This window comes from Populus trichocarpa, chromosome 8 (genome assembly GCF_000002775.5).
Source record: "Populus trichocarpa isolate Nisqually-1 chromosome 8, P.trichocarpa_v4.1, whole genome shotgun sequence".
Classification (NCBI taxonomy): Eukaryota; Viridiplantae; Streptophyta; class Magnoliopsida; order Malpighiales; family Salicaceae; genus Populus; species Populus trichocarpa.
Window position 1 is genome coordinate 9,855,299 of NC_037292.2, and position 24,287 is coordinate 9,879,585.

At 36.2% G+C, this 24,287-nt stretch overlaps 3 protein-coding genes across 4 annotated transcripts; all 3 read left to right on the top strand.

Moving 5' to 3' along the window:
- The first annotated feature begins 1,585 nt into the window (after positions 1-1,585).
- LOC7471470 (uncharacterized) lies at positions 1,586-7,942 on the top strand. Of its 2 annotated transcripts, none has more exons than XM_024607770.2 (6): positions 1,586-2,859; positions 5,461-5,516; positions 5,603-5,833; positions 6,593-6,884; positions 7,175-7,422; positions 7,531-7,562. In XM_024607770.2, exons 1-5 carry the CDS (start codon positions 1,786-1,788, stop codon positions 7,373-7,375), a joined length of 1,854 nt encoding a protein of 617 aa, XP_024463538.1. In that variant the 5' UTR covers positions 1,586-1,785; the 3' UTR covers positions 7,376-7,422; positions 7,531-7,562. The 2 variants fall into 2 exon arrangements, with proteins under 2 accessions (XP_024463538.1, XP_024463537.1); XM_024607769.2 differs by having other exon boundaries at positions 1,588-2,859; positions 7,175-7,371; positions 7,531-7,942.
- A 1,274-nt stretch (positions 7,943-9,216) lies between these two features.
- On the top strand, positions 9,217-15,659 carry LOC7471471 (inactive leucine-rich repeat receptor-like serine/threonine-protein kinase At1g60630). The gene is made up of 2 exons (XM_024607888.2): positions 9,217-12,146; positions 14,598-15,659. The coding sequence occupies exons 1-2, from the start codon at positions 10,832-10,834 to the stop codon at positions 15,254-15,256; spliced, it is 1,974 nt and encodes a 657-aa protein (XP_024463656.1). The 5' UTR covers positions 9,217-10,831; the 3' UTR covers positions 15,257-15,659.
- Positions 15,660-17,227: 1,568 nt separating this feature from the next.
- LOC7471472 (uncharacterized) lies at positions 17,228-22,718 on the top strand. Its single transcript, XM_024606783.2, has 5 exons — positions 17,228-17,600; positions 21,032-21,130; positions 21,236-21,332; positions 21,853-22,027; positions 22,264-22,718. Exons 1-5 carry the CDS (start codon positions 17,580-17,582, stop codon positions 22,322-22,324), a joined length of 453 nt encoding a protein of 150 aa, XP_024462551.2. The 5' UTR covers positions 17,228-17,579; the 3' UTR covers positions 22,325-22,718.
- The last annotated feature ends 1,569 nt before the right edge of the window (positions 22,719-24,287 follow it).

Genomic DNA, 24,287 nt, shown 5'->3' on the forward strand with positions numbered 1-24,287 from the left:
CACTCTAATGTTTTTATTGAAAAATAGCTCATTTTTTTCTACTCTCGCCCGTATGGAAAGTAGCTTGTGCTTTCCCTCTCTCCTCGTTGCCAAATAAAACCTTCTGCTAAAAGATCAGCTTAACGGAATCTGTGGGGCACGAACTTCAAAACAAAAGGCTCGGATTGTAAAAGGAAATTCAGGAGTGAATTCTGTGTCAAACGCCACTTGGTCTAGAATCCTCCATATCACTTTCTGTCAAAGTCCACCCAGACAGGTAGAAAAACATCCTTAATCCATAAGTTGTTTGGTGTCGCATAAAATTATAACCACAAAATCCGTGACCACACAGGATTTGTCTCTGTATATCATGTACTTTTGGGCATATACGAGATCTCAAATTTGATACCGGAACTTTAATTTATCGATGTTTCTGTGTATTCCTGAGAACCAAATTCAAGCTTCATATTGACATCGAATGGTCCTTTATGCTTTTCCCTTTTATCTTGCTAACAATGCTTAGGTCTACAGGAGTTTATTTGGATTTTTTCTGGAACACGATCATCGACGAGCTCATTAAGCTCTCACATCTAGGTTTAATGGGAACGAGAATGGGATTTTGAGTTCTAACATGTAAATGTAATTACAGGAAGGGAACTGTTCTTCACGTGGAAGACAGCTACATAGGGTCAGGGAGAGAAATTGAGGGCTTTTCTGGCTTTCGAGAAAAAATTGAAAACAACGATAAAAAGTCACGGAGAAGACGAGTAGGAGAAGGGTTAAGGGGGTAGAGCTCATTGATAGTTTCATAACAATTATTTTTTAAAATAATTTTTATTTAAAAATATATTAAAATAATAATAAAAAATAATAATACGTCAAAAAAAATTTAAAAATATATATAAAAATTAATTTTAAACAAAATAAATCAATTAAACAAAAAACAGTTTCAAAGACGTTCAAACTTCAAAGAGTAAGAGTTGATAGATTGTTAATAATCTAACGGTCAAAGGTGGTCACTATATTAATTAATTATTCTCAAAACTAAAAGGGACTAATCGATTTATCTGATGAGACTAAAGGGACTAAATTATAATCCACAGCTTTCTTTTATAATAGTTCAAGTAGACAGATCCCATCCCCATCAAAAACATAGCATGGAAGGGTATCTTCGTCAGTGCAACACGAACACCCAGTTTCTCCGTTGAATGCGGTTTTTGTGGGGCCGCTCCATATGGTCATCAGCCGGCGACGACGAGGCAACTTTGTGATCGCAGTCGTAACAAGAAAAAAATTTGTTTCTATCTTATTTTTACTCTCAGTTTCTAAACTGATTGCATTGGTTTGGCAGGTCACAACTCAAGAACCCGGGCTGTATTTTTCATGCCATGTCAAATAAATATTTTTTATAAATATATCAGTTTGAATATCATACGTGGCATCCTCAGTATCCAATCGAACAAGGCTTACTTTAATGCTCGAGGACTGATTAAAAAAAAAAAAAACGAAAAGAGAACCAGTGTCACCATGTGTTTGACCTCCTCCTATTGTTTTATTTTGATTTAATTTTAAAATAATACTTCGTAGTTTGTTTGATTTGTTAAACCTCCTCCCTTCCTTCCCTCCTACACACACACACATGTATTTATATGTTTTCTGTACCCATTAAACCCCTCCTCCGATTACAACGCTCTCTTTAACCCTCATCAAAAGCCCCCGTCTCTCTAAAATAATCTCATGTCTTTGTCTTCATAGAGTTAAACTTCTTCTTCTTCTTCTTCTTATTGTTATTGTTACCAGAATAAAATGGAGGTGATAAACGGAGAACTCCTCAAGCCTGCTGGCGAAGAGAAATTAGGAATCAAGGTAACAGAGTCAAACGGGGTTGTGGATAAAGAGATTATTAAAACAAGATACGAAAACGAGAATCTCTCCAGTTCCGTCCATTTCTCTCCAAGTTCGAATTCAAATGTTAACCAGGATGATCCAGCTGGAGATACCACCAAGCCAGAAGATATTATAGCCGTTACACCCAAAATCAACGGCTATAAGCAAACAATCCAGCCTGATTTTCATCTCCCAAAGCCAGAGGCGCCTCCAGGTCTCTCACCTTCACCTCCATCTCAACCATACGAAAACGGCAACGCTGTAGTCCGATCCAAATCCTTGTCTGAGAGTTTCACGGCGGTCGACATGCCGTCTATCGGAAAATTCATCAAGGACCGAAGCAACAGCTTATCGGAAACGATTTCGAAAAGATTTTCCTCTCTGAAATTCGACGACGGTGATGACGATTACATGAATAATAAGGTGAAATCATTCGACTCAGGCGTGACAGAGTTCAAAATATCGGGACTCAAAGTTGTAGTGATGCTCAAGAACAACGAAAAAGAGGAACAAATTAAAGGACGGGTTAGTTTCTTTTCAAGGTCAAATTGCAGAGATTGCACTGCAGTCCGCTCGTTTTTCAGAGAGAGAGGATTAAAATTTGTTGAAATCAACATCGACGTATATCGGCAGAGGGAGAAAGAATTGATTGAGAGAACCGGAAGTTCTCAAGTACCGCAGATATTCTTCAACGACAAATTATTTGGCGGTCTGGTAGCGTTGAATTCGTTGAGGAACAGTGGAGGTTTTGAGGAGAGGTTGAAGGAGATGCTAGGGAAGAAATGTTCAGGTGATGCGCCTGCACCGCCAGTGTATGGATTTGATGATCATGAGGAGGAATCAACGGACGAGATGGTTGGGATTGTGAAGGTTTTGAGGCAGAGATTGCCAATTCAGGACCGTCTGATGAAGATGAAGATAGTTAAGAATTGTTTTGCTGGGAAAGAGATGGTCGAGGTGCTCATTCACCACTTCGATTGCGGCAGGAAGAAGGTACGTCTAAAAACGTTGTCGTTTAACATATCTAAGTTTTTTTTAGTTTCGTGGCGCTTCTAGATTTTAGTTTGACCTTTTCTCTTGATTAATCCTTGACTAGTTCGATATAACGACTAATACATTAGTGGAGAGGATAGGAAATATTTGGAAGATAATTAATTTTAGCCTAAAATCTTAAAATAGGAGATTGAAATGACCACAATAGACATACTGTTTTTGATGAATGAGAAGAGAAGTTAACCAAGAGGTGGTGGTGATTGCAATGAAGGAGAACAAAACATCAATGATGGCGAACACGCAGACGGCATGATTACGGAAGGAGGATTAACCACCTCGTTAGTTGTAAAGAAAATAAATGATTTAATAAATCACTTAAACTTAAATTAACTGGCAGCTTATTACAGTAGGGTTAACTGATTCTGGTAAGCGATATGATTAAGGCAGTGCATTTGCACGCAAATGCAATCATAGAGGTTGCCTGTCGAAAAAATTCTTCAAGCAATAAAATAATCTCAAAATTTAGAAGTGTCACCACGCAAACAAAATTAGCACTCTTCCTCCTGTCAGTATAATCTAAGCGTACATGATTTTTTTAGTTTTTTCTCTCCTTTTCCTTTCCGATAGGATTAATATTATTAATTTTTTTTCATGGTGGTATTCTGAAGGATATGTGTAACTTAATGTTTAGATATTCTTACAGTTAAAATCAAGATGAAATAACAAGTGATTGACCAACTAAATTCTACTTTGAATAAAATTAATTGAATTACTATAAAGCTGCACAATTGGATTGATATTATCTTACCATTTGTTTTTAAAAACTCTCTTGAAATAAGTTGTAATTAGAAATATTGTTCGGGTTTAACTATTAAAGGACCGATAAAAATGCCTCCCCACATTAAAAGTTCGGGTGAAAAGGTGATTAATTGTCCTTTTTTTTTTATAAAGAGGCCAACTATGACGAAAACTATATTTAGTTTGTCATTCAACAAATTAGCATAGAAGGTGTCTATTCGTATCACATGAAATATTTGCAATGTGGTGTTTTTACAAACCCTAAGAAGGGAAAAATCTGATATTTTTATATTTTTTCATATAAGCTAGTCATGAAATATTTTTAATGACATTGTCGTGGTTGCCAAAATGACCAGTACTTGTAAATACAAAAAGTGGACATACTATTAGCTAATTTTCTTATAGTTTCAAAAAAAAAAGCTAATTGTTTGGAGAGCAGAAACTAATTCATACCTTCGCTTCTATTGCGTTTTTTGTATATGAAGTTATTGACCTCATGGACCCAATATTGCTTTTATGGATCTTTTTGGTTCGTGGACCAACCCAACGTGTTAGATTGATTCATAAAAAAGTTAGTAAAAAGCCATAAAAGGCTGCAGAACCAAGGAGCTGTTGGGAGTTCCCACTCCCTTGTGTTATCATGATACAGACCCTCCCAAACGTTGGATCCGCTCCATCCCGCGAAAAAGCAACGGCGAAGTTGCTTTGATGATGTTGGGCACATTTTTTGGCCTTTACTTTTGTATCCCCAAATTCCGCCTTTTCCCAACATTTGCAGGTTCTTGTTTTTTTTCCTTTTTTAAAAAATTTTATTTTCTAATTAAGGTAAACAAGCGTTTCATGTATCGGGGAAGCTATGCATTCTCTTATCATGTTTATATATTTTTTAAGTGAATACTCTCTGCATGCAATCTACATTTTGATAACTGATTCTTTTTTTCTTTTTGATGATTTAACAACATTTATAAATCCACCGGCCTTAATTCTTGTATTATGTAGGTAGAAATAATGAAACAGCAAGAATGAGAGAGATGATATTCTGTACCGACAACCACGAAATTTTTTATTTGTAGTAAAAAACTCCTACAATCTTTCGTGAAACCAAACTAATTGCACTATCTATCTTGATCTATTGCACTAGCCATTTATAATACTTGTAGCAACCAATTAAACTGTTTTGGAGGTTTGACCCACAATGAATTAGTTATGTGTAATTCCTAGGCATCCCACACAGATGATAGACATATGTTCTGGGAAAAACGTTTGCTATTCTTCAATTTCGTTGTTTTTCTATATAATGCACTTTCCCTAGCTTGGGTGTGCTTCTCATAGTCACAGGGCATTGGAGACCGATCAACTACTGGGTCAAAATTTGGAAGTCGGAACACAAAAATATCAATACGTAGAAGTATGTTGTGGACAGTCGAAGATGTAACGAGGTCCTACCAGTTATACCGAGAAAACAAAATCATAAAAAGGACTTTTGAAAATTAATATATATGACAGTGGATCAAAAACAGGACGTATTGCCCTAAAAAAACAAAAGAAAAAGAGGTGGGATTCTTGTGTTTTTTTTACTGACCATAGAGCGCTAAGAACAAGAAAAGATTTGGGAATGAAAATGGCAATGAAAAGAAATTAGTTCGTATTTCTGGTTTTCATGCTCAATTTCGTGATCATTACTGATGGTGCATAATCAAATAAAAAGTGAAAGCAACTAGATGGACATGGTTGTGCCCACCACTTTGAATTTACAAGTGAGTTTATTGATGCTAATTGATTTTCATATGAAAATATGTGCAGGCTGTTGAGATTGGTAAGCAGCTGGCCAGGAAGCACTTCATTCATCATGTTTTCGGGTAAGAAGTTTTTCTCCTGTCTGAATGCAATATGTATTGATCAGCTTAATTTTTAACAGTTTGCTTTATATTCAATGTGTATGTAGGGAAAATGATTTTGAAGATGGAAACCATTATTATCGTTTCCTTGAGCATGAACCATTTATTCCAAAATGCTACAATTTCAGAGGGTCTACGAATGACAGTGAGCCTAAGCCCGCAGTTGTGGTTGGACAAAGACTCAACAAGATAATGTCTGCGATACTAGAGTCATACGCTTCAGATGATAGGCGCCATGTTGATTATGCTGGCATCAGCAAAAGCGAGGAATTCAGAAGGTACGCTGTTCTCTTTTCTCACTAGTTTTACTTTTATGCCATTTATTATTGTGCTTCCAATCTCACACATCTGCTGGAAAGGCATTCGCCACTTTATTGCTGAAAACATCGCTTTTATCAGAGTCTATCACCTTTCCACTGTCTGCAAAAGAGCTCCAATTGTCACTCTTAAGTACCTAATTAAGCTAAATCACTGAGTTTAATTTTTGGAATAGCTCACACAAGGTGGCGTGGAGGTAGTCTCATCGTTAATGTAGTGAAGTTGATCAAGTAGAATTTACCAGGGGAGTGCTTCCCGTGTATAAAGCATTCGAGCAAAGGTCGCCCGTGAAGAACATCGGAAAGAGGGCAGGTTGAATATAAGTGGTCAAATTGAATGGCAGAATGATAGGGAAGAGGGCTGTTTTGGCATAATCATTCACAGGGATTGGGAATATAGACGGTATACTTATAGGTGAAAAAAGTCAATATTATAGCCCAGGCTGAAATGATTCTTTACTACACGAGGATTTAAATACCTATATCCTTGTGTAAAACTTCCATAACCACCCATGTCCTGTTATATTCAACATAAGAGGCATTATGCCATATTTATAATGAAGAAACATCATATTTAAATTCATTAACAAGGTTCTACTCTGAGTGTTAGGTTCTGCTACAATGGACATTAAGATATACCCACTTGTTCTTATTTTGGCAGTTAATGTTACAAGTCACTTTAGCTTCTCCAAGTTCATTTCTCTCCATCTATGAATGCAGATATGTCAATTTGGTTCAAGATCTTCACAGGGTGGATCTCTTAAAGCTCTCACAAGATGAGAAACTGGCATTCTTCTTGAACTTGCACAATGCTATGGTCATCCATGCTATAATTAGAGTAGGATGTCCTGAAGGGGCAATCGAAAGGAGATCCTTCTCTTCCAACTTTCAATACATTGTAGGAGGGTCTTCCTACTCTCTAAATACAATTACAAATGGAATCCTCAGAAGCAATAGAAGATCTCCCTATTCATTAGTCAAGCCATTTGGCACTGGAGACAAACGCTTAGAGGTAATTTCCGCTAATGATGTTTATATCTGCGAAACGTTGTTTATTTTTGGCGGTGGATATTTTAAAACTTTATTCTGTCATGTCTTTGAAAGTGAACCTGATTTCTAGCAATGCATTAGTAACTTTCAACCCTGTGCATTATTTTCCTTTTGAAAGATCAAGCTTGCCTCAAACTCTAATTCTTGTTGAGTTTAAAAGAACGAGAAAGTGAATTGACCTTTTAAGTTAACTTGCATATATTTAAATGAGACAGTGGGTAAGAACTTGAACTGTCTGCAATGAAATGGCAGGTTGCTCTTCCTAAAGTGAATCCATTAATTCATTTTGGACTCTGCATTGGTACAACATCAAGCCCCCCAGTGAGGTTTTTCACATCCCAAGGAATCGAAGCTGAATTAAGATGTGCTGCAAGAGAATTCTTCCAAAGGAGTGGAATGGAGGTGGACTTGGAAAAGAGGACAGTTTACCTTACACGGATCATCAAGTGGTGAGCTACGGAGTGCCTACTTCATGTCTGTGCTTTACATTTTCATTAAAGGTCAAAACTTAGAAGTGTCCATTGCATGTTGCATGGTAATCATTTGCATTTCGCTGCATCTCAAGTGAAAAATATCACATATATGATCTGCAAACTTTTGGTCTGCAGGTTCAGTGGTGATTTTGGCCAAGAGAAAGAAATCCTGAGGTGCATTATCAACTACTTGGATGCAACTAAAGCAGGTCTGCTAACACATCTTCTGGGAGATGGAGGCCCTGTTAACATTGTGTACCAAGATTATGATTGGTCCATCAATTCCTAAATATCCCACAGCGCTAGCTGTCGTCGCGGAGATTTAGGCAGAGAGGAACTGCACTGGCCAGAGATATCTGTATATAATACCATGAAATTTGAAACCCATCACCTAGCTATGATCAGAGGTTTGAAATCAGAAGAATATAGGGAAATTATTGATTCACAAGAAGGCATAAGCCACTGTTGGTGCTTGTGTTTATTTCTAAATGCGAACTTTCTTGATATATGTAGAAAGGAAAGCAATGTTGCCGCAAACTTTTTGCCATCAGCTTCCATATTTTCTAGTGTTTTTCCTTTTCCTTTTCTTTCACCAGGAAAGATTCACGACAGCGATCCCCTTCAGGCCTTCACTGCTCTGCAATTATCAAGGAGCCAAGGAATCATTGTATTCTTCTTCTTGCAAGGCAAGGTTCATCACCGTTACCTCCTTGATATCAATTCATATATAGCCCATACATTTTGGCAACAAGAGAATGTTTTTTCATGCGCATTATACAACTTTGTACAAGTACCTTTTCCGATTGATCAAGAAAATTCAGGGCTAAAGTGTATTAAATAAGAAGAGTTATTTTAATGATTTATTACTAATATTTTTTTTTCTTTTAAAAAATATAAAAAGACTGACATGAAAAGTGGTGTTTGTGAGTATGATGTAAATTATTTTTTAAATTATTTTGTTATTTAGAAATGTATTAAAATAATATTTATTTTAAAAAAATTATTTCTTACATCAACATATCAAAATGATTCAAAAATACTAATTTTAAATTTTAATAAAAAAACAAGTTATAACACAATTTCAAACCCCACATAACTAAAAAATAAACTTATTCTTGTTCGGTTTTCCACAACAAAAATAAAAGCCTAATTTACATGCTATATAACATAATAAGTTTCATATAAAAAATTATCATGGACCTTGTAATTTAATGAAAAATAATTTTTTAGGTAAAAAATTTATTGAACATGTGATGTACATAATTTTTTTTTCAAGTTTATTTGGTTGATTCGAATTCATTTTTTTTTTTTAATTAAATATTATTTGTGCCGATTTCATCACTCAACATTAAATTAATCTGAAATTAAGTTTTTTAATTTTTTTTCAAGATTATCACCATGAATTTTGGAGCTGAACTTCATTATTAAAATCTTTTTTGTTTTAGAATATACATTACGGATTCATAAATATTTTTTGCTCTTAATTTTTTTTAATGACCCGCGACTAATTTTACAACCATTTTGGTGTGTATAAAAACTAGTTTGAAGCTAAAATCTCTCGGTGCATTATTTCCCCATTGTAAAGGAGCAATGAACGAGGAAGAAGGAAATCAATGGACCCATTCAACATGGTCGTGCGATCAAAATCTTTGGCCTATATTTCAGGCAACAACGTCGGGATTGTCCGGCAAATCATATTCTTTTGAATCACCTTGGCTCTCGACAAAAATTCAACGTGACAGCTTGCAATTAGCTATCTATACTAGTTGTTCGACCATTCATCCAAACAATTTCTTTTTAAAAAAAAAACACAGAGAAAAAGAAGAGCAGTCGCTGGTTGCTAGCAGTCTCCTGTACTGTATCAGGACTGCATTTCACCACCAAAAGAATCTTAACGTGAACTCAACTACTAAGTGATCCTACTCCCACCTACCTTGATCCCATTTAATGCCGACACGTTTCATGCTAACTCCAAATTGGTTACTGATGAACAAACAAAGCATGTCCTCCTTTTGCCTGCCTTCAACTCCTTCACCCATTTCCTGAGACTCTAACTGTAAGCAAAAGCTACGGATGTTCCTCTCTCGTCTACTGATCAAGTTACTTTACCCACTGCTTCTTACATGCATATATACACGCTCTCTCTCTCTCGAGTTATTACTACCACAACATTTCATTTACCCTTGAAGTGGATTTGTGATTAATAAACTGTATTGCATTTGGGAGGGAGAGGGTCGGGCTCTCTTAGCTTAGCTGTATCATTCATTCGTTCAGAATTTCGAATCTTATTGCATTTCTTGCTGCTTCATATTCATCAACTACCACAAAGAAACTACTATCTTATTCTTTCTTCTCTCAGTTAACAAACTGCTCTGGCAGCTAGAGTTGCTACTTGCTTTGATTCGTTAAGCAAAGCAGGGAAATGGGGTGGTTGTTTTCTGAGTTGGGTTTTGCATTTCCATGCTGATCTGCAGAAGTGGAGGAGGAGCTGAGGGAGTTCACATTGGATCTCCTCACTCAAAGATTCAACATTTACTTGGAAAAAAAGGGGGGGAAAGAAGAAGAAAGGGGGTGTGGGTTTTGAGCAGCCCAAGAAATTGAACAGAAAAGGATAAAAATAGATGCAGTATTGTAATTTGCCTCTGTTCAATAATGCCTTTCGATAATTATATTATTAGCAAGTACCAGAAATCAGAGAGGAAAAAAGAAAGATTTACTCTTTTCTAGTCTGCAAGTTCTGAGCTCAGTTCACGTGAGGGCTTTTCAGTACTGTGATGTCCGTGAGTTTTTGCAAGCAGCTCAAAGCAAAGAGATGGAGAAACGATGCCAAATGGTCAGTCCCAGTGTCTTCCTTGATTGAATCTCAGACTTCACTTCAACAACGAGTCTTTCGTTGGCCTTAAATCCCCATCCAATGACCTGAGTTAGCAGGCGAGCTTCCATTACTGCCCGCATGTTTCTGCTTCAAAATTTTACTTCCAAGCTGCCCAGCTGTTTTTATTCAGTCAACTGAAAATGACTAAAATTTTGGCGCGTCTTCTTTGATGGAGATGGTTCTTCCAGCTCTCAAGTCTTATGGCGGTATGTTATGTTAATGGTAGATCTTGAAGATTTGGTGTTTTGAAAGTGACTGGGCAAATTTTAATTAAAAGCGCCAAAAAAGGACCTGAAAGTGTTTTTGGCCTTTTAGTTCCTCGGAAAGATTTTACTACTAGAACAAGGTAAGCACATCAAAGATACCCTGTATTTATAGGTTTTGGTGTTCTTCAGCTCTTTTTGGAAACAAAGAACCAAAATTTAATCATAGTCCAATATTTCCTGTCAAGAGTCTCGATTAAGAGTTAAGACCATGATCTCAGAGATTCTGTTTTAATTACTAATCCTCCATTCTTTTCTAGAGTCAACTTTTCAAAAAACATTCAATTCAAAGATTAAGATGGAACCTCTCGTTTCGAGGTATCCATTTCTCCTCTCATTGTTATACTTGTGTGTTGTTTCACTTCTTTCCCCAGTTAGATCAGGCGATGCTGAGGCTCTTTTAACCCTCAAATCAGCCATTGATCCTCTAAACTCCCTCTCATGGCAACAAGGAATCAATGTGTGCAAATGGCAAGGTGTCAAAGAATGCAAGAATGGAAGGGTCACAAAGCTTGTTGTAGAGTACCAAAACCTGAGTGGTACTCTAGATGCCAAAATCCTAAACCAATTAGATCAACTTCGAGTCTTGAGCTTCAAAGGGAACTCACTTTCAGGCCAAATCCCAAGTCTTTCTGGCCTCGTCAATCTCAAATCTCTCTTCCTTCAAACCAACAACTTCTCTAGTGATTTCCCAGATTCCATTACAGGCCTACACCGTTTAAAAGTCATAGTTTTAGCGCAAAACCAAATCTCTGGTCCAATCCCAGCGTCCCTCCTCAAACTCAGTCGTTTGTATGTTCTCTACTTGGAAGATAATAAGTTCACTGGGGCAATCCCTCCTTTGAACCAAACCAGTCTAAGATTCTTCAATGTGTCCAACAATCAACTCTCTGGTCAAATTCCTGTAACCTCGTCATTGATTAGGTTCAACACATCCTCATTCATTGGTAATCTCAATCTTTGTGGGGAACAAATTCAAAATCCTTGCAACAATCTAAATTTAGGACCATCTCCAAGCCCAACTTCTCCAACTTCAAAACCATCCTCCAACCATAGCAAGATAATCAAGATTGTAGCAGGAAGTGTTGGCGGGTTTATGTTTGTTATAATTTGTCTACTTTTGGCACGCTGTTTTTGTTTCGAGGATGGCCCCAAGAAAGAGGGGTCATCGGTTGTAGGGGTGGTTGGTGCTGAAAGAGGAGGAGAAGCATTAGGAGGAGGCGGCGGCGGCATGGATGGTAATAGTGGTGGGAGACAGGGGGGGGTTTTATGGGAGGGTGAGGGGTTAGGGAGTCTGGTGTTCTTGGGTGCAGGGGATCAGAAGATGTGTTACAGCTTAGAGGATTTATTGAAGGCGTCAGCTGAGACTTTGGGGAGGGGTACTATAGGGAGTACATACAAAGCTGTGATGGAGTCTGGGTTCATCGTGACCGTTAAAAGGTTGAAAGATTCAAGATATCCTAGGCTTGAGGATTTCAGGAGACACATGGAACTGCTTGGTAGGCTAAGGCATCCCATCCTGGTCCCACTCAGGGCTTATTTTCAGGCTAAGGAGGAAAGGCTACTTGTATATGATTATTTCCCCAACGGCAGTCTCTTTTCTCTCCTCCACGGTAAGTCGGAGAAATCATTACATGTTTTCTACTAATAATTAGTAAGTTTAAATTAGTACTGCTTTATTTCTCTGATTTGATCAATCATTTTGTTCTGCTTTCCTTTGCCTTTTCTTTTGTTTTTTACCTCTAGTCCCCTGGTCTCCATGGCAAACCCTAATGTGAATATTGACGGTCCCATCTATGGAACATTAAACAACTTCAACCCCTCAATTCTAGGGTACCAGATCTGGACCGGTTTTCATTGACCATTGAAGCCAAGTCCATGTCTTGACTGGTAATAACTAACGAGAGAGCATGCCATTAGGTCAAACTCCTCACTCTTAAGCACAATGTTCAATGTGAATTAAAGCATTAAGGGAGTGCTCCGTGCTCTAGTGAGCACGAAGGAATGAGTACCCACGCTAGTCTGTAGAACTTGAATGAATGTGCCCAGCTTTAGGCAGACATTTTGCAATATTATATGGTTTTGAAGTCATGCTCCCTGCCCTCCATTAAAATCATGGCCACCTGCCACGTTAGATAGACTGTGTTTATATGGACACAGACACATTGGATAGGAGGAGAAGTATGACGTTCATAGGGCTATTCTATTCTATAAACTATAAAGAGTGAGAAACTCTGTAGGAGGAGGTCGACGAAGTAAAAAACAATGGACTGGCACACGTGAACATGTCGACCGTTGGATCTAGTACTACTAGGCCGTGCAGGACCCTCTATTGTGTACTCCCTGTGTCCCCACTCCCAGGAAAATGAGTTGGTAGAGCTCAGGGCCATCCATTAGAAATTGAACACAAAAAAAGGGGAGACAGCACCATTAAAGAAAGAGAGAGAGAGAGAAAAGAAAAGAAGAGAAGAGACAATGCTAATACGCTTTTCTAGGACTGCTAATGCAAACTTTTTGGAGATGATCATATCCATCGTTATTGGCTTTGAAGTGAACATTCGGTAAAATGGCGATGGGTCTAGGGTTTTGACTGAAATAGTTATAGACATTGTACCTGTGTTTAGAGCATACCCTTAGATTTTATACGAGTATCTAATGGTGATGGGTCTAGGGTTCTCACCATAATAATAATAATAACAATAATGTGTAAAAACTTTTTTTTAATTTTTTTTTTATATCACTTGGTGATCGTCCTCCTCCTAGAGATTGAGGAAGACAAGGACAACCTTTCCTTTTTTCAAGAATTAGAACTCAATCTCGAAAAAGCTCATGCCTTTAATCGACAGCTAATAAACCGATAGCGTGTCCTAGTCTCATCCCCGCATGTTAGACTTGTCCCACTCACACGTGCCGTAGATGTCGGTTCATCATTCTCCGGTTTGCACGTGTGTGAGTACTTTCGTGATACAATAATTCCTTTTTTAATCATCCAATCAGCAACGAAACTTGAAAGGGATTGTTTTTTTTGTTGATAAGATAACTGCTGTTCTGGGCTTCCTTACTTCCACATTTTTTCCCTTTTGAATTGACTGGCATTGTGTCTCTTGCATGATTATAGGGCTTCCATGCATGTTACATTTCCAGTCTTTTTCTTCTTATGACAAGATTAGGAATCGAAGATAATCTTACTCCCTCTCCTTGAAGAGAGTACCGCTGAGCTAAATACCCCCACTGAACAGGTTACGTCATTAGCTTATGCTTCTTCAATAGATTGTACTGACAATGCCCAACATTTGTTCTGTAGAAATTAGAGGAAGGGCTAATTTTCCTTACCAACAAGAATATTATTATTGTTTCACGAGGTGCATTATGTCGAACCCTGGAGAGTTTTCCCTTCAATCCGGTTCTTTGAAACGGTCTTGTATCTTTGCTCAGGAGCCTAATAAGAATGAGCAAGTATGAGTTCTCTGGTTGAGGGTTATTGATTTAAACATCATCTTAGCGAGCAGAGCTCTAAACTAGTTACTATAACCTCTTATCTTGTGCTGGAATTGATTTTTTAAGGTCAAATAGTTTTTGCTTGAAGTTGTGTTTGTTATATATTGTCTAATCACGTAACATGTTTGCTTCCTTACCCTTCTTGCTAACCCGGTAATTGTTGACTCGCAAACTTGGATGTATTGAAATTTTCTGCCTGAAAGCACGTTTGTTCTTGGAAGGTTGACGTCACGAGTACTGACTGGATTTGAGAACTGAATATTTATATGCTAGAAGATGAGGCACAACAAAATGTTCAGAGGTGTTTTTAGTATATTATTATTGGGGTGGAAGCAACTGCGATTCCGACTTCAGCTCAACTTGGAAGATTCATCAATGGCCTTTTTTGGTGCCATACAATACACTTCTGCATAAATAACCTTAGAATTTTCTTTCCTTTTAAGGTGGATCCATTAATTTTGGTCTCGGCCCATAGAAACTCTAATGCAAAATTATCATCTGCGTTTAAATTCGTATTTGGAGATTTCTCTTGGTATAGCATTAACAGTTTCTGAATTATTGTACAGGAACTAGAACTTCAGGCGGTGGAAAGCCTCTTCACTGGACTTCGTGCCTCAAAATAGCAGAGGACTTGGCAACTGGACTCCTTTATATCCACCAGAACCCTGGTTCAACCCATGGGAATTTGAAATCCTCGAATGTCCTTTTAGGCCCTGAATTTGAGTCCTGCCTTACTGACTATGGTCTGACCACGTTCCGAAATCCAGACTCGCTGGAGGAACCCAGTGCCACTTCTCTCTTCTACAGAGCCCCTGAAATCCGAGACGTGCGAAAACCACCGACCCAACCAGCTGACGTCTACAGCTTCGGCGTACTCCTATTGGAACTTCTGACTGGAAAGACTCCCTTCCAGGACCTTGTTCAGGAGCATGGTCCAGATATTCCAAGGTGGGTTCGGTCAGTACGCGAGGAAGAGACTGAGTCTGGAGATGACCCTGCGTCCGGTAATGAGGCAGGGGAGGAGAAACTTCAGGCTCTTGTAAGCATTGCGATGGCTTGTGTCTCACTCACACCAGAGAACCGGCCGTCAATGAGGGATGTTTTGAAGATGATCAGAGACGCAAGGGCGGAGGCTCAACTTTCATCTAATAGCAGTGACTATTCACCTGGAAGATGGTCAGATACAGTTCAGAGCTTGCCCAGAGAAGAACATTTGACCATTTGAGTGGTTAGTAAACTTGGCGGCTTTAATTTGGAAAACAATGTCTTCTGATTCCCCACCTCAAACCATAAATTGATTGATTCTTCAACAAGGCGTTTGTAGAGTCCAATCATGTAAAGTTTCCCACTTCCAGTCGTATTTCTTTTGGTTTAGTTAGCTTGCAACCATAGCAGTTTTGAGTTACATATTTCGCAATTTGAAATTTGTTGAAGGGATATATTGCTGCTGTCACAGGGCACTGCTTGTCTTGTTCAGCTGAGATTATTGTTTTCTGGGTGTTATTCCCGTGGTCATAAAAGAAGAACATCTCTTTTTTTTTCTTTTTTTTTTCTAGTAATTGCGAGTGCATTACTGAGATAATATTGGTATATGGAATGGAATCACAGTTACATTCTTTTCTTTTCTATTACAATATTATTTGTGCTGTTCATTACATTACATTACTTCCTATTAATCATGCCGTTGGCAGATTCAAACTTTAAAGGATTTGAATACCGATTAATATCTATTTGAAAATATAGTAATAATTATTTTTTAAAGTTTTTTTATTTAAAAATATATTAAAATAATATTTTTTTATTTTTTTAAAATTATTTTTGACATTATCACGTCAAAACAATATAAAAAAAATTAAAAATTTATTTTAAAAAAAAAAATTAAAAAAAAAAAAACAACAATACAATAACAAGACTCTGTTCATTGCAATCTATATGTGTATAAAAAGATAAATTACAACTTGAATGGGAAGAGTATCCTGCTAAGGAAAGAAATATCCTTTCTAAAAGTATATTTGGAAACGCTTTTGTAATCATATTTTCTAAGAATTTAATTTTTTTGTTTTTGAATTCTTTTAATATATTGATTTAAAAAATATTTTTTAAAATATATTAAAAAATAAAAAAATAATTACTACCAAATTCCAAAATGAGCTCTACAAGTCTGATTATTTTAGTATAACTTGTAAGAAGAGAGTGCTTGGTTAAATGGCTTTGACTGGTAATGGGATTCTTGATGCATCTATATCGATGTTTATATCCCCGAGGACTTTGACATTATTAGCTTTTGTATGGGGTTATGTGACTATGAATGTTTATTTTAATTTTAATTTTTAATGAATTGTTGTTACTGTTTTGCTATTTTAATTTTTAATTTCATTTAAATTCATGGAATATAGGCATTCATAAGAATACAAGATAACTACTCATTAGTTTTTAAATTTAGAAGTATTTAATTGATAAGTTTTTAATAGTAAAGATAATCAATGATAAAAATTAAAATTAAAATATATACTCTCAAATATGAAAAAAAAAAAAAGTACATGCAATCAATTAGAAATACAGCAAAATTGCCATATACACTTGATGTGTTGACATTCAATTTAATTCATAAATACAGGGGTTAAAGTTAAACAAAGTTTCGAGCAACCTCGTAGAAATTAAAACAAACAAGGCCGCGATGAAATAATGTCACGGGTCACACAGAGTCAGAGAAAAACACACTACAAAGAAACTTTGTAGCATAGTTTTTAAACCTGGTTTGATGGCCGGTCTAGATTTTAAATTTTGACTGGATCATTAGGTTATTCAGATTAAATTTTTTTTAAATTAAAACAATATCATTTTAGTAATAAAAAAACAAAAATTAACAGGTTGCAAACCGGGTTTTTGACCGGATCTTGTCAAATCAATCAGGTCACACCAGATTTTTTTTTAACTCGATTCAGTTCCAATCTTGGATCAGTTGGATCTGAGGTCAACCCGCCAGACCAGACCAGATTTTTAAAATATGCTTTATAGAATTAGGGGTGTGCACAAGAAAAAAAAAATTGAATTTTTTTATATTTTAAAAAATAAAAAAAAAATATTATTTTAATATATTTTAAAATAAAATACAGAAACACCATAAAAAACAATAACTGACACATTTAAAATAACCAGTAAACAAGTAAGATAAATCTTCCCCATATGACCTCATTTCCAAGAAAGAGCTCCAACTACATATCTATCACTTCTTCTTCTTGTTTTTAATATATATATATATATCTAAATATTATATAATACTCTTTAGCAGCTTATAATGGAAGATGCAAGAAAAAAAGATTGATGTTCCTTTTCTCCACCTGCTGTTCCTACTCTCCTCCTCCTTCCTGAAAGAGTACAGTGAGAGAGAGAGAGAGACAAGAGCTTGCTTCTTCCAAGATTCAAGAGACTGCTATATATATATATATATATTGTATATTATCTATATCCGTTTGCCTGATCGGTACTAAACAGGGGGCGGGGGATCTTTAATTTCTTGGCCTCTCAGCTCAGCTTCTATCTCTACAATGGAGGAGTTGTCCGTACAGGTACTGATGCAGCTTCTCATAGTTCTCTGACTCTTAAATTTAGATACAGTAATTCATTTATATATGCATTCTAGCTCAATAAATTCACTCCCACTAATTCGATGTTAATTATATTGCAATATCCTTTTTTGTCATGGGCAAAGCTGATTAGCTCTACGATTAATGCTGCCTCTTGGCTTTGCTTCTAATCGTCCGTGGCCTCCTCTCCGACCAAAGCATCATCTGTTTTTTTATTTTCTTTCTGGTCTGTTTGCAATGGCTCCTTGTTTTTCAGTTTGTATTTATCTTAAATTAACACATGATGGATATCATCGTTTTTTTGTTGAATCCCTTGCGACCCTGACAATTAATATGCCAGCTGGCGTAATTATGGCCAGGCTTAGTGGGGGCTGCACACACTATACAGGAAAAGCTTGGGTAATCGATTGTTTTTGTCCTTGTTTTTTTATTTTTATTTCATTTTTGAAAAGCCAATTCTTTATTTTAGAAAAAAAAAAAACTTTTTGTTGGTAAGGTTGATTACCTGACCCTATACACTAATAAGGAAAGAAGACGTTCCTAATTCAAGAAGATATATCATATATGGGATGGGAATTGGGGGATGGTTCTTAAAGGCCGAATCCATGGGAATCTCTTGAGTAGGGCCTTTGACACTAAAACCAAAAATATAAACAAGGAGTGCAACCTTGGTACGTGAAACAAAGTTAACAAACCAGCCATGAACTCAGAAAAGGTTTGCCAAAGATATGGGTTCGAGATCTTCAGCCAGAAAAGATGTTTTCCGGCGGGGGTGCTGGCATTTGCTAAAGCGGAATGCTAGCTGTAACAGTGCGAGTCTGTTTTGGGAACTTTTTTATATATTATATTTATGCAATTTGGAATCTAGTTCTTGCGTCCAAGGCCATGAGTGAGTGAGAAACATACGAGCAGGGGGGCAGGGACAGGGGCAGGGGAATCTTTTTCTTTGTGGAGAGATACAGCAGATATCCCATGAAACGCCAAAACAGGAACAGCCTTAAAAAAAGACAAATATTAGACAGCTTTTGGTTATGCCATCACTTTTACGTGTGGTAGTGGTCTGGCTGACCCATCTCTTGCCTAGCCCACCAACGACTACTTCTGCCTTCTACCTCACCATCCTCTTTCTTGATTTCTTTTTTCCCAAAAACTTTTTAGCCGATAAATTCACTTTTAATTTTGTCAGCTTGTCGGATGGTATTATTCACGAGAAAGACTAGAATGCCTGTGTTTTAAGCATCGTGTAGTGCAGAAGATCTTCAAGCCTCTGGATTTAATAAAACGGCAAAGTGAGTGATTCCTATGGCCTGAAGCCATCGATGTTATACCGATGCTAAAGCATAGGCATTGTCACAACCTCGTTGTTCATATCCCTGGATGTTTTGATTTAGATGATTTTCGGATGAGAGATTTAATTATTCAGCTTCTTCAAAAGAAATCTTCTGAGCCAGCTTGCATTGCATTCATGTGTGCTTGGTGATTGCCCCCTGAGCATGCCTGTCTTAATCATGATGGGGTAGCTAGGTGCCAACTAAAATAAAATCTTTTCTGAAAATCGGAAAGAATAGATAGAAACAAATGGGATACTGCTTCTATACTTGAATTAATCTTTGGTGCCTCGGATTTCTCACATTGCATGGAGGGTGGTCCTAGAAGAAGTAGGTGGCTAGGTGCACGCTTCTCATAGCTAATTGAAATATTGATCGGAAAGCTTACGTACCTAGTTGGATCAGGCCTCTAATGGCATTTTGTTTATTTTTTGAAACTTCTCCTCTTCAAGATGTTTGATCCTGATCTTCTGGGGTGACAACATGCTAGCTACTGCTATATGAAAATTGCATTGGTTTAAGGTTGTTTTCCCTTTCTCAAGCACGAGACCTTCCCAAAAGGGACATTTTCAATTCTGTTCTCTGCTGAGGATCCACCAATTCATCCTGTATTATTAGAATCTCAGGTTTTGTCGATCTGGGCTAATTTCATTCCTGTGTTTTATATGGGTTAATAATAAACTCATCCTGTCTCGAATTACTTTAGGCATGAGTAATATTTTTCCTGTTTTCCACGCTACATAATCCGGAGTCTATGCATAAGGAAATTAATTTCAACCCAAATCCCTTCTTTTCTGCTAATATTCAGACCTTGATATGGCATACTATTGGGCACCACACTACTACTAAGCTATCAATATACACTTGCACAGCCACTCAGGCAGTCGCATCTGACATTTCACTATTATGTGATAAATTTATCATTCTCATTGTTAGTTAACTTAATCCTTTTCTTTTAAAAAAAAAAATATAATTACTTGATCTAATCTTTGCACCTGTATTTATTTTGATTTCAAAGTTCTGAAAAAAATTCACACATTTCATATTATGAATAGCGTTTTATAAGATAAATGCCCATAATTAGCTACGTATCTGTGATAAGAAGAAAAAAAATACATGTTACTTCAAATATAAAATACGAGGCATTTATTTCTGTGGATGCAAGGTCGAGAACGTAAATGATTACTATTGAGAATATTATAGTAGATATTTTGAAGTGGAATTCAATACAAGTGGAACCAAGTTCTTCTTGAGCAATAGAAAATATAATTTTTTTTGCTAAACACCTAGTTAGTGTTTTCAACGATCAAGTTAGGACTTGGGAGATTATGGATGGAACAGGCTCTATGAACAAAAGGGTAACATTGAAAACTTTAGATGATGTTAAGGAGAAAATTAGTGAATCAACTGGAGGAGGGTAACGTTGTTAACAACCTTATTGATGGTGAGCAATTTTGGAGGTAACCTCCTCCTCTTCTTTTCTTTTAAAAGATTTCCAACTGAATTGATCTTTAAGCTTGCTAGCTTCTCTTAACAGTATTATTCTAGCGTGTCTTAAAAAACCGGCAATGAGTATTAATGGAAAAAAACAGCAGTAATACCATGTCCAGAGTGTGCTGGTTATTGCTTTCTTATCTGTTTTTCTTTTTTCCTTCTTTTGATAGTTCTGTATTTTACATTACTATTGGCAGACCAATATACCAGCACATCAACGTATACAAAGCTTCTTAGACAAGGACTTCAAATTTTTCTTATCAGCATTGCTATTCTATGATTAAATCATGTCAGTAAACTGTTCTGAGATTTTGCTATATTTGAAGAAGTTACTTGTGAAGTTTGTGTAGTTTAAAGAAATATGGAGTTTTTGGTCTTTAGCACCCTTGATAATGGATGTGGACTCCATGAAATGATAGAAACAATACAGATTAGGCAAAGCATGTGAATGCTCCTTGGAGAATTTGTTCTCTTTCTCCGACTGCTGCATTTGCGAACAACATAGAAGAATGAACTTACTAGTAATTTGCATGTCTTCAATCATAAAGTTTAAATGGTATTTGAGTAATGAAGAGATGTCACTGCTAACAGAATGATACTGCAACTATGGATAAAGCTGCTGCTGTTGTGTTGGACATCGCAAGTCTTGCACAACCATTGGATAGGAGCTCTGGGAGTCCAAAAATGACAGTGAGCAGCATGCCCTTTTTTCAATTCCAAAATATTTCATTTCATATCTGTGGTATTTCATGCATACATGACAAATTATTTACTTTTTTCTTGGCTTGCATTTAGAGAGCACTATCTCGGAAATGGTCTTACCGAGCAGAACGGTGGACTGGTACTGAAGACGAAGACGCTGATGAACCAGCAAAGAAACTTCCAATAAAAGGTACGCGAATGTGATTGCCAAGGCAATTTGGTTTTTTATGCCCTTCGGTAGATTCAGTTTAAACAATTGTAAAGCTATGGCATTTTTTTACAGAATAATTCATGTCTATCATTTTAATAGTGCTTATAAGATATACTCAAATGTAAACCAAGGCTTCCAGTAAATTAAGTAGCTTCAATCAATTCATATTCTATTGATCATGTGGAAGATGCAACTTCTTCCTATGAATTAGTTAAACTTGAGAAGCTACACCAATTAATCATTCTCCAATTCCATGAAACCCATAACACTAAGAAATTTGGTGGGTGACAGCTTTAGTAATAGGCTAATTATGCTGCATACTCTTGCGTGGATCTGTGGGTATGAACTTGGGATTAATTTTGTTCTTAGTTGAGAAGCAAACATGAAAATTCCCAAATATTCTATTTAGCCTTATTGTGTTACTTCTCAAATATATGTTATGGCAGGTAAGTATTTGGTGCTAGCATACGACTCATGTTTCCTGCATATTTTGTGGCAGGGAGCTCTCAGCTGGAGCCTTTGAAGCAGCCACTAGTTATCAACAAAGCACTCGGTCCCTCCCTGACGATCCCCAGTGGCCCTAATCTCATAGATCCAGTTGATGGATGGAATAAGAGGTTTAACCGGTTAATGGCAATCAACCCACGAAAGATCCTTTTCATGTTTGCAACCATGTGAGTATTCATCCCATGATTAAATTTTCAGTTCTCACAATTTGGATTTATCATCATAAAAAAATGTCTTTAGTTATTATCTCTGCTCTCCTTTATCTCGCAATGATCGTTGATCGGGCATTAGGAATGACTAGATATCTATATTGGACTCAATGCTGAAACACATGCATGCTCCTCCTTGAATCTCATACGTTTTCCTTGTACGTGATTATTGAGACTCATAATTGTTGCTTCAGGTCCAGCATGGGCACACTGATACTCATATACTTTACCCTCGCCATTAATAGAAGCACTTAGTGCACGGACTGAGGATCGTCCGTCATGAGAAGCCAAGGAGACAAAGGCATGGTCAACGTGGATCAACTGTATCCTCTTTTTAATTTCCGTCTGCTGTTTCGGTGTTGGTAGTAGGGCTGGCCTACTGCTTCCAGCTAGACTCGACGGTAAAACGCTTCTCTCTACCTGCTGATGGTTAAAGATCCAATTTTTGAGCTGTACGTCCTCAATGATCCAACCTTAATTTAGTCCCTCTTTAATTAGTTCCAGGTTACACATGTTTGCAAAGTATTTGCTGCAGATAGATTCTCAGAAGCTGGATGATTTCTTTCTTTCTTCTCTTTTTAATCAGCAAGGCTTGTAAATAAAAATCTTTTTTTTTCTCGATTCATAGAGCATCTCTTTTCTTTTTTCATTTTAAAGCTTGGATTTCTTAATGTCGCTTACATATACGGCTAGATGGTTGCCATTTCTGCAAGGACCAATTTGATGCATACCATGAAATTGTGCAAACTTTGAATCAAACAACGAATTGCAGTCCACTTATAATCACGAAGTTTCCATAAAGCATACATGTTGTAGCTGTCTTGCAAGAACAAGAAAATTTGGCTACTGCTTGATTTTATCTAAATTTATGGTTAATTATTATGGTTGAGACAGTAACACTATTGGTATGCTAAATTAGGATGCATCAAAGCATCGCTATGTTATTAATCCTGTTCGTCGTTATTATTGTCTATATTTTCACACGGGTGTCATAATTATAACTGATAACCCTGGATAGTTGATTATCACGTAATTAACAGGAAAATGAAATAAAACTACAGTCCATTTTAAGACGAGAATTTCTCACATGAATGCTCGCACCCGAGTCTTGGCGGAAGAAATGGGGAGATTAGCCATCGAATTGTATATGGTTTTCATGCGAGGAAACTCCCTTTTGCCGTGGGTTAACATCGAAAAGCCAACTTGCTTCCTCTGTTTTTGTTTTGACAAATTGATCCAATTTTAAGCAACTCGGGATGCAATTCAGCAAGTTGAAACGTGAGATACAAATTAACTTTTAGATGCAAATTCTGTGAAAAGGAGGATTTATGATTGTACCTTGACAAAATAGATGACATTCACTTTTCATGTGCCTTTTCTGCTGTTCAACCCGCTTTTTAATTTGTTTTTTTATTTAAAATAATATTTTTTAGATGTATTTTTAATTATTTTAATATAATAATATCAAAAATTAAAAAATATTTTTACAAAAATATCTTCCACCACATTATCAAATACTCATAAAAGATTTTACGTTTCCAACATCATTGCACTTTTTTTTTTGTTAGTTTAAAAGCTCTTTCAATTATTTTTTATGGATAATTATAAAAAAAAACCTTCCAGGTGAACTACAACTGAAAAATAAAAACGCAATTAAACTTTGTAGTTATTCATGTATTTTTTTTTTTATCTTGATAACAATTTTATATATTATAGTTTTATTATCTTTGTGCCCTTATTTCAGTTGATGCAACTAAGGTTTCATTTTCAGTAAATCACTGACAATAGGATGGAGTAATAGAAAAAAAAATTCAAGAGTTTATTTGTTTTTGCATTTTAAAATTATTTTTGAAAATTAATTTTTTTATATTTTTTTTGTTTCAAATTATTTTATTTTCGTGTGTTTTCAGATAATTTTGATGTACTTATGTCTAAAAAAATAAAAAATATTATTTTGATATAATTTTAAATAAAAAATACTTTAAAAAATAATTATTATTATAATATTAAATGGGCTATAAACCGATAATTAATTAATAATATATTTTCTATTTTCACCCCCTCGCTAAGCACCTAACACCTCTTAACTCCGCACAATCAATTATCAACGGCTCACAATGGTAAACTAAATCAATTTAGAACATGTATGTTTTGCGTAAAATAATTTATATAAAAATATTTTCTAGATTTTTTTTATATTTATTTCTTGATAAATATT